The sequence below is a fragment of the Salmo trutta genome, chromosome 31 (assembly GCF_901001165.1).
Source record: "Salmo trutta chromosome 31, fSalTru1.1, whole genome shotgun sequence".
Lineage (NCBI taxonomy): Eukaryota > Metazoa > Chordata > Actinopteri > Salmoniformes > Salmonidae > Salmo > Salmo trutta.
Genome location: NC_042987.1, coordinates 43212241 through 43223153, shown reverse-complemented (window position 1 = coordinate 43223153; position 10913 = coordinate 43212241). Strand labels below are relative to the sequence as shown.

Sequence of the window (10913 nt, the reverse complement as noted above, 5' to 3'; positions counted from 1 at the left end):
CAATAAAGGGTCCATCAACAAAAGGTTGGTGATGATGTTTCTAATTTTTTATTTGTGGAATCCTCACCCGACAACAATAAAATATATACCTAACGATTGCTATTTTCTCTTTGGGTAAAATACAGATTGCATTACAGTAGAGTAGACCTAGTCTATGACTACAGGAGCGCATTTTGGGGGTAAATCGACACCGCAGGATTTGGAAACGCGGGGTTTTTTTCTACCAGAACTGTTTCCATTCCATTCCGTTGCGTAACGCAGAACACCAATTACTGCATCATAATAGCTTGGCGCGTAACCTGCCATTATTACCGTGTTCCAGGACATCCCGCAGTGGTCAGACTCACTGTATCCATCAAACAGCTCGGTAACAGTGTGATATTGCTTATTACTTCAACTCCCAAGTTTCCCCTTTGGTAAAAGAACGCATTATCTAAACAGCACTGGATAGAAGAAGCTACATCTCCGTGCGCATTTTACGGTGGTCGTGGATGATGTGTGACTGAAGAAGTCATTATGTTCCCTAATTCAGTCGAGGACCGTGGCCTCCGTAAGCTGGTGCCCCGGCTCGTCCAAGCCTCCGAGGAGAAGTTAGGCTCAGAGGTGGTCAGCGGGTACTTCAAACTATTCGTGGCTCTCCTCTCCGTTCTCCTTTTCCTCTTCTGGGTTATCCATCTGCGGAAAGATAATGTAAGTACTGTGATGTTCGCCAAGCCCGTAGACGTAGCAGCAGGAAGACGTTTTTGAGTAGGGGGTGCTGCAGTGGAGGGGGGTGTGGGGTTGAAATAAATCACCAAGTATTTGCAGGCTAACAATAAAATACAATTCCTAATGTGATGAGTAGCCTAAGCATACAGGACAAGATTCGGTAACAGTAGTCACTGCAGCCTAAAGTTAATTGAAATAAAAGTGGCAATTTTATAACTGACATAAAGATTGGTAGAAATGGTAGGATTTACATTTTAGTGATTTAGCAGACAGACGCTTTTATTCAGAGCGACTTACAGTAGTGAATGGAAACATTTGATACATTTTTTTTCTTCTCCGTACTGGTCCCCCGTGGGAATCGAACCCACAACCCTGGCGTTAGCAAACACCATGCTCTACCAACTGAGCCACACGGGATAACTTGTTAGCTTCCCCAAACTTGAAACTCACAACTGGAAACTCATGCACTGCCTAGGAATAGACCGTTGTGAACAGGGCACATATTTATTTGTACTACATAATTACAAGGGGGGTGTGTGAGAGAGAGAGAGAGAGAGAGAGAGAGAGAGAGAGAGCGAGAGAGAGAGAGAGAGAGAGAGAGAGAGAGAGAGAGAGAGAGGGGTGTTTTCACTAAGATTGTGCCTATTAAAACTAAGCACAAATGGACAGCTATGCGATCCACCGTGGAGAAAGTGCTCACCTCGATCCAACACCAGCGGGCTGAAAGCACCTCTCACTGTGTCGCTTGCTCAGACTGGTGGGCTAATACACCTACGTGTTTCACATTGGCAGGAGCAGGCCTGTCAGCCGACCATTGTTCCTTATTTTATATCGCTCCCTTTTTTCTCCAAGTTTTGGATGATAAAACTACTAGAAATGGAAAACTATTGTTCCAGATCACTTGATATCCACCACAATGGGGAGAGAGAAGGGAAGATGGGAAAAAGCGTGACCCGACTTAACTCAAACTAAACTGTCTATCATAAAGCAGAGCATGTCTGACTCCAATCCCCCAGAACTGAATAGATAAGAGCATATTGTAACAACTTTAAACCAGCACCTAGCGATCTCATCAACGGGTTCAGACCTCTTGGCGTAACGGTTATTAAGGTGTTACCTTGACAGTCGATGGAACCGGGTTTGAGTCCCAGTTGGGGATACCCCCTGAATTTGAATATATTGATGTCAGATGGCCTTGGGGACCTCGGAGAGGCGTGTCCACGTGAGGGACTTGGGTATAGAGAAGCGTGGGGACATACTCTCCTGAAGGAAGTGGGTATTGTAACAACCTTAAGCCAACATCTAGTCACCTCATCAATGGGTTCGGACCTCTTGGCGTAACGGTTAGGGTGTTACCTTGACAGTTGCTGGACTCTGGTTCGAGTCCCGTTCAGGGCTACGCCCTGAGTTTGCTACAATATCAGGAGCTCACCACTTATAAAACAGAGCTGAGATCTCTCCATGCAGAATGGGGCCCAAAACAGAGCTGAGATCTCTACATGCAGAATGGGGTCTGAAACAGAGCTGAGATCTCTACATGCAGAATGGGGCCCAGAACTGAGATCTCTCCATGCAGAATGGGGCCCAAAACAGAACTGAGATCTCTCCATGCAGAATGGGGCCCAAAACAGAACTGAGATCTCTCCATGCAGAATGGGGCCAATATATAAATATCCCAGGTTTATTTTTCGACCCAATCCCATTATCATTTATATCAATAATGAACAGAAAACGAGTTTAATAGTAGTAAATAATAGTAAAACACAAATTATTGCAGTTGTACCATCTTACCACCAGGGGCCCCTGCACCACCATCAAATCAAATCACATTTTATTGGTCACATACACATGGTTAGCTGATGTTATTGGAGTGTAGCGAAATGCTTGTGCTTCTAGTTCTGACAGTGCAGCAATATCTGAGCAAGTAATCTTAACAATTCCACAACAACTACCTAATACACACAAACCAAAGTAAAGGGATGGAATAAGCTTCCCGGCTGTATGTAATAACACTTAAGATTTACTGGGCTAACAATGTAAGAAATAATACATTAAAAAATACTGCAAAGTTTCCTAAGGACTAGAAGTGAGGCGACCCTCTCTGTCGGCATCATCTTCAGATCTAGTAGTGGTGCCAGTAGGCTTACTCTACGTTTGTGTGACATATAGGAAGCAGATTGCCAGACAGGCAGAATTTAGGCCTCAAATGTCTATTTTATGATCCTTATACCAATTTTTTGCTGTGGCTTTTTTCAACAGGATGAGGTCTACGACGAGATTGACTCGTAAGTCCTCTTTCATAATTTATTGTGAATTCAAAGGGATCTTTCATGTGGGTTAATAAAAAAATAAAAATAAAAGATTACCATTGAATAATTGAGAATTAAAAAACAAAGGACACCCAATTCCTTATGTAGTGCACTACTTTTGACCAGGACCCATAGGGCTCTAGTCAAAAGTAGTGCACATGGGATTAATTAGGGTGCCATTTGAGATTGATTGATTTTTGTCCTGCAGAAACCTGGTCAACAGGTTCACAGAGAGAGCCACCCTCAACTACAAATACCTCCAGCACTTGGAGGGGCTGCTGGACATGAAGAAGCTACAGATAGACAGACTGAACGCTGAAGCGAACTTTGACCTCTCCTCCTGCTGCTGCTATGGTTCTGACTCCTGCTCTGGGAGATCCTCCTGCAGCTACACCTCTGACTGCTGCTCTGGGAGGTCCTCCTGCAGCTATACCTCTGACTCCTGCTTTGGGAGGTCCTCCTGCAGCTATACCTCTGTCTCCTGCTCTGGGAGGTTCTCCTGCAGAAACACCTCTAGAACTAAAACACATTCTAGATCACATTGCAGATCTTCCGGATCGTCTAGATCCTCCTCCAGATCTAGTGGTGGTGACTGCAGCACCTGCCGACACTGTAACAAACGGCCGGACAGGTTCCTTAGCGGTAGTCTGGATAGTCCCTACCCATTGGATAGCCTGGATTGCCCTCACCCATTGGACAGTCCAAGCCCAGTGGAAAGCCCCAGACAACCATGTAGTCTTAGCCCACTACCAGGAGATGATGAGGGGCACGTCAGATACCATGGCAACACGCAAGCATCCAACACCTCCTGCCACGCCTCCTGCCGTTCTACTCGCCGCTCCTTCTGCCACGCCTCCCGCTGCTCCTCTCCCAGCCCCTCGAGGTACGTGAGTCCTTCTAACTCCTCCCCTAGCTCCTCTAAGTATCTGACTCCTCCCCTAGCTCCTCTAAGTATCTGACTCCTCCCCTAGCTCCTCTAAGTGTCTGACTCCTCCCCTAGCTCCTCTAAGTGTCTGACTCCTCCCCTAGCTCCTCTAAGTATGTGACTCCTCCCCTAGCTCCTCTAAGTATCTGACTCCTCCCCTAGCTCCTCTAAGTGTCTGACTCCTCCCCCCTAGCTCCTCTAAGTATCTGACTCCTCCCCTAGCTCCTCTAAGTATCTGACTCCTCCTCCCCTAGCTCCTCTAAGTATCTGACTCCTCCTCCCCTAGCTCCTCTAAGTATCTGACTCCTCCCCCCCTAGCTCCTCTAAGTATCTGACTCCTCCCCTAGCTCCTCTAAGTATCTGACTCCTCCTCCCCTAGCTCCTCTAAGTATCTGACTCCTCCCCTAGCTCCTCTAAGTATCTGACTCCTCCACTAGCTCCTCTAAGTATCTGACTCCTCCCCTAGCTCCTCTAAGTGTCTGACTCCTCCCCTAGCTCCTCTAAGTGTCTGACTCCTCCCCTAGCTCCTCTAAGTATGTGACTCCTCCCCTAGCTCCTCTAAGTATCTGACTCCTCCCCTAGCTCCTCTAAGTGTCTGACTCCTCCCCCCTAGCTCCTCTAAGTATCTGACTCCTCCCCTAGCTCCTCTAAGTATCTGACTCCTCCTCCCCTAGCTCCTCTAAGTATCTGACTCCTCCTCCCCTAGCTCCTCTAAGTATCTGACTCCTCCCCCCCTAGCTCCTCTAAGTATCTGACTCCTCCCCTAGCTCCTCTAAGTATCTGACTCCTCCTCCCCTAGCTCCTCTAAGTATCTGACTCCTCCCCTAGCTCCTCTAAGTATCTGACTCCTCCCCTAGCTCCTCTAAGTATCTGACTCCTCCTCTAGCTCCTCTAAGTATCTGACTCCTCCCCCTAGCTCCTCTAAGTGTCTGACTCCTCCCCCCTAGCTCCTCTAAGTGTCTGACTCCTCCCCCCCTAGCTCCTCTAAGTATCTGACTCCTCCCCTAGCTCCTCTAAGTATCTGACTCCTCCCCTAGCTCCTCTAAGTATCTGACTCCTCCCCTAGCTCCTCTAAGTGTCTGACTCCTCCCCTAGCTCCTCTAAGTATCTGACTCCTCCCCTAGCTCCTCTAAGTATCTGACTCCTCCCCTAGCTCCTCTAAGTATCTGACTCCTCCCCTAGCTTCTCTAAGTATCTGACTCCTCCCCTAGCTCCTCTAAGTATCTGACTCCTCCCCTAGCTCCTCTAAGTACGTGACTCCTTCTGATTCTCGGCTGCTTCTGGAGTATCATCAAAGCCCTCGGCAGCCTACTATCGTTTACTACGACACCACCAAGATGGACGACAAAGGGGACTATGTTCCTGTGGTTGCTACTATTGTTAAGTCTTCACCTGGCTGCAAAGACCTCTCCAACACCCCTGACTGCTCCAAGACTCAGAATGCCGACCCTGTAGACCATTCCAAGACTCCGATGACAGTGAGACGGATTATTTCAGTGAGACAACTGTTTGAGATCGTTCCAGGGAAAAGTGACCCGCCTGTGCTGCACAGCTGGCACCAACGACACCTGGAAGTCAATGTGCAACAGAAGGTCTGTACCCTTTAAAATATCCTTTTTGCGTCCCAAATGGCATTTTATCCCCCATAGATCTGTGGTCAAAAATAGTGTACTATGTAGGGAATAGGGTGCCATAGAACTCTGGTCTAAGGTAGTGCACTATATAGGGAATAGGGTGCCATAGGGCTCTGATCTAAAGTAGTGCACTATATAGGGAATAAGGTGACATAACTCTGGTCTAAAGTAGTGCACTATATAGGGAATAAGGTGACATAACTCTGGTCTAAAGTAGTGCACTATATAGGGAATAGGGTGCCATAGAACTCTGGTCTAAGGTAGTGCACTATATATATGTACGTAGGGAATAGGGTGCCATTTTGGATGCACCCCTGGTGAGGAGTTGTTGGGTTTGGTGGTAATCTGATGTAATCTAATGTAATCTAATGTAATCTGATGTAATCTAATGTATTATAATGTAATCTGATGTAATCTAATGTAATCTGATGTAATCTAATGTATTCTGATGTAATCTAATGTATTCTGATGTAATCTAATGTAATCTAATGTAATCTAATGTATTCTGATGTAATCTAATGTAATCTAATGTATTCTGATGTAATCTAATGTAATCTAATGTAATCTAATGTATTCTGATGTAATCTAATGTATTCTGATGTAATCTAATGTAATCTAATGTATTCTGATGTAATCTAATGTAATCTAATGTATTCTGATGTAATCTAATGTGGTCTGATGTAATCTAATCGAAGGTAGCCCATAATGAGAGACTGAAGGAAGGAGGGACCACCACCTGTAACCCGGCCTCTACCTCCACCCACCTCGATACCACCCAGCCCACCTCCACCACCACCCACCTCGATACCACCCAGTCCACCTCCACCACCACCCACCTCGATACCACCCAGTCCACCTCTACCTTCACCCACCTCGATACCACCCAGTCCACCTCTACCTCCACCCACCTCGATACCACCCAGCCCACCTCCACCCACCTCGATACCACCCAGTCCACCTCTACCTCCACCCACCTCGATACCACCCAGTCCACCTCTACCTCCACCCACCTCGATACCACCCAGCCCACCTCCACCCACCTCGATACCACCCAGTCCACCTCTACCTCCACCCACCTCGATACCACCCAGTCCACCTCTACCTCCACCCACCTCGATACCACCCAGCCCACCTCCACCCACCTCGATACCACCCAGTCCACCTCTACCTCCACCCACCTCGATACCACCCAGTCCACCTCTACCTCCACCCACCTCGATACCACCCAGCCCACCTCCACCCACCTCGATACCACCCAGTCCACCTCTACCTCCACCTGTAACCCGACCTCTACCTCAACCTCATCTCAGGCTAAAACAAGAAGGATCGCCAGGAAAACCACCAGCCTTCCAGCCTTTCCCCTACAGCGTGTCAACAACCCTCCTAGTCTCCATGCCAGTGGGTCGGAGGGTAAAGGTAAACCCAAGTCTTTATAAGAGTTAACACTACCAAGCTTAATCTCCTTTTTGATGCCCCAAATATCAACACTGTAAAAAAAAATGTACTCCTGCACCCACAATCTGTATTTTATTTTCTAAAGGTCATGACAAGCCGTCCATCCGGATGTACCTGCAGGGTGAGGTCCAGATCACCTTCATCACCCAGGATATCCAGGAGAAGCTGGAGTCCCACGTCCGCCGCAAGCAGAGCCAGCGCCTCTGGGGATTCCCCAAGCTGGTCACCAGGTACGTGGGAGACCACCTTGCCGAATTGGCTGCCCATACCCCCTCCGCTTCCGGCGACGGCAAGACGGTTAAGATCCCTGGCAAGATCATGGGCAACGTGAGCGACCATGTTGGCCGAGGGCAGCGAAACACGGAGTTGTGTTTCAGGCTGAGTGACAGGACAAGGCCAGGGGAGGAGAGAGAGGAGACCCAGGCTACTAGTCCTGTAGCTACAGCCAAACTCAATGACAATTTAAACAGCTCACCTGCCAACAGCTCACCTACCAACAGCAGGCCTGTGGAGAAGACTCCCTTCACCAGCACCAGCTGCACCACTACTCCCCAGCCAGCCGAGACCCACACTACCAGACCCACCCACACCAGCCAATCTCTGGACGAGTCCTCCCTCCAGATGCCCCCAAACCCAGTGACCCTGACCCAGGAGAGACGCCAGCTGGAGATGCCTGTGAAGAGGAACTGTCTGGAAGTCAAGCTCAAACCCCTCCCTGGCACGGTGGCCACCAGCCAGACAACCCTTTCCTCTGTAACCAGGCAGCCAACTAGGCAGCCCATCCAGGCAGCAGCCCTCGCCCCTCTGAAACGCCCTGCGCCACTAAGGCGGAGGGATACGTCGGCAGCGGAGGGATACGTGTCTTCTATGGACCCAGAGGCGCTGAGGCGTCAGGAGGAGAATCCGGTGATGAAGCCTACATCTTCAGCCACCCTCTCGACCTCCCCAGCAGCTCACTCTCACAGCTCAGCTCTGGAGACTTGGACCGGCATAGACACCGTCTCAGGACTCCGCTCTGCCTCCAACCCCATACGACTGTTGTGTTATGACACTGACACTGAAAGGCTTTTTGTGTTTACAACAGATCTACATTGACTATTTGTCTTGGTACCAGACGATTCAGAACTGATACATTTTCTTTAACTAATAAAAAAGTTTTGTATTTCACATGGTTAACTTTGACTTGTTTCTAGTAATCCATCAGATGTGTCTATTAAAGGTATCATAATATTAAGTTATGGCCTTTATTGGCATCTAAGACAATTCCATATTAAGCTAACATATGGAATTGTTTTAAGATGGATCATTTAGCTAATTTTAGGACTCCTGTAGGTATAAAAAAAGATATACAGTTGAAGTCTGAAGTTTACATACAGTGAGGGAAAAAAGTATTTGATCCCCTGCTGATTTTGTACGTTTGCCCACTGACAAAGAAATGATCAGTCTATCATTTCAATGGTAGGTTTATTTGAACAGTGAGAGACAGAATAACAACAAAAAAATCCAGAAAAACACGTCAAAAATTTTATAAATTGATTTGCATTTTAATGAGGGAATTATTGTGTATAGGAGAAGTCGCAATTTACGCGATAAATTGGTTCATGCCAACTCAACCACAAATGAAAATCAGCCAGGCTCTTTTACGCCCTCTACCAAATGGAAGCTATAAATGCAGAGGATGCGCACAGTGCAACAATATGATGAAGTGTGAATATTTCTGCCACCCCCACACAGGAAAACGGTTTCAAATGAACGACATCATCACGTGTTCCACCACCCATGTTATTTACATGATTACGCTCTCCGCAGCCGATGTGAGTACGACCTTTAAACAGGTCAACATTCACGAGTCCGCAGGGCCAGACGGATTACCAGGACGTGTACTCCGAGCATGCGCTGGCCAACTGGCAAGTGTCTTCACTGACATTTTCAACCTCTCCCTGTCCGAGTCTGTAATACCTACATGTTTCAAGCAGACCACCATAGTCCCTGTGCCCAAGAACACTAAGGTAACCTGCCTAAATGACAACCACCCCATAGCACTCACATCTGTAGCCATGAAGTGCTTTGAAAGGTTGGTAATGGCTCACATCAACACCATTATCCCAGAAACCCTAGACCTACTCCAATTTGCATACCGCCTCAACAGATCCACAGATGATGCAATCTCTATCACACTCCACACTGCCGTTTTCCACCTGGACAAAAGGAACACCTATGTGAGAATGCTATTCATTGACTACAGCACAGCTTTCAACACCATAGTGCCCTCAAAGCTCATCACTAAGCTAAGGACCCTGGGACTAAACACCTCCCTCTGCAACTGGATCCTGGACTTCCTGACGGACCACCCCCAGGTGGTAAGGGTAGGTAACAACACATCCGCCACGCTGATCCTCAACACAGGGGCCTCTCAGGGGTGCATGCTCAGTCCTCTCCTGTACTCCCTGTTCACTCATGACCGCACGGCCAGGCACGACTCCAACACCATCATTAAATTTGCCGACGACACAACAGTGGTAGGCCTGATCACCGACAACAACAAGACAGCCTATAGGGAGGAGGTCAGAGACCTGGATGTGTGGTGCCAGGACAACAACCTCTCCCTCAACGTGATCAAGACAAAGGAGATGATTGTGTACTACAGGAAAAGGAGGACCGAGCACGCCCCCATTTTCATCGACGGGGCTGTAGTGGAGCAGGTTGAGAGCTTCAAGCTCCTTGGTGTCCACATCACCAACAAACGAACATGGTCCAAGCAGTGGCGGTTCTAGACCATTTCAACTGGGGGGGGCCAAGCTGGGGCCAGTTGTACTGTTAGAGGGGCCAGTTACATTAGACGTTATTGTTGTCATATCGTTTTCTTCACTGCATTGCAGGCATTAGACCATGTTCATAATCATCATCGTTGCCACTGTATAATAACGGATGTAAAAAAAAGAACGACAGCAAAAATTAGTTATCTAAAAATTATTTCATACTCCACATTTATGGGGGGCCACAAGTGGGTCCAAAATGGTTGTCACAGGGGCACTGCCCCCCCCCCCAGAACGGCCCCTGGGTCCAAGCACATCAAGACAGTCGTGAAGAGGGCACGACAAAACCTATTCCCCCTCAGGAGACTAAAAAGGTTTGACATGGGTCCTCAGATCCTCAAAAGGTTCTACAGCTGCACTATCAAGAGAATCCTGACTGGTTGCATCACTGCCTGCCTGGTTGCCTGGCAGGCCTGCCTGGTTGCATCACTGCTCGGGCCTCCGACCGCAAGGCCCTATAGAGGGTAGTCAAGTACGGCCCAGTACATCACTGGGGCCAAGCTTCCTGCCATCCAGGACCTCTATACCTGTCTGTGTCAGAGGACTCTGTACCGGTACCCCCTGTATATATTGTTATTTTTTACTGCTCTCTAATTACTTGTTACTTTTATCTCTTATTCTTATCCGTATTTTTTTAAACTGCACTTTCGGTTAGGGGCTCGTAAGTAAGAATTTCACCTGTTGTGTTCGGTGACTAATAACATTTTATTTAATTTATAAATACATGCATTATAAATACAAGTTCAATCTGTACTTCAATGCACATTATAAAAAACAGGAAGAAAGAGGTAGCGAGAGAGGTGTAAAAGACAGAAAGGGAAAGAGGTAAGAACATAGGAGCAGGGAAGGCAGCACATCATTAATGAATCACAGTGCAAACGAAATATTCTCTCAGTTCATCACAATTACATAATAGTGTCTCTAGTCGGCTCAAAGGTTCTTAAAAGCAGGTGAGGTGGCGATGACGGGACTGGGGGTTGACTTCCTCTCTCACTTCAAAACATACCTGCAGACGAGAGACAGATGGAGAGAGAGAGAGAGATAACAAGGCTTAACCATGCTTTTA

At 47.6% G+C, this 10913-nt stretch overlaps 1 protein-coding gene across 1 annotated transcript; it reads left to right on the top strand.

Moving 5' to 3' along the window:
• The first annotated feature begins 405 nt into the window (after positions 1-405).
• LOC115169227 (cell wall protein DAN4-like) lies at positions 406-8198 on the top strand. Its single transcript, XM_029724701.1, has 6 exons — positions 406-690; positions 2968-2993; positions 3226-3900; positions 5183-5534; positions 6272-6992; positions 7117-8198. The coding sequence occupies exons 1-6, from the start codon at positions 517-519 to the stop codon at positions 8124-8126; spliced, it is 2958 nt and encodes a 985-aa protein (XP_029580561.1). The 5' UTR covers positions 406-516; the 3' UTR covers positions 8127-8198.
• Positions 8199-10913: the final 2715 nt, after the last annotated feature.

Excerpts from the sequence above, each read along its gene's own strand:
- LOC115169227 (XM_029724701.1), top strand. The coding sequence starts at position 517 with ATGTTCCCTAATTCAGTCGAGGACCGTGGCCTCCGTAAGCTGGTGCCC. Across the intron at positions 5,535-6,271 it reads AAGTCAATGTGCAACAGAAG|GTAGCCCATAATGAGAGACT; the intron begins GTCTGTACCCTT and ends ATCTAATCGAAG. Across the intron at positions 6,993-7,116 it reads CAGTGGGTCGGAGGGTAAAG|GTCATGACAAGCCGTCCATC; the intron begins GTAAACCCAAGT and ends TATTTTCTAAAG.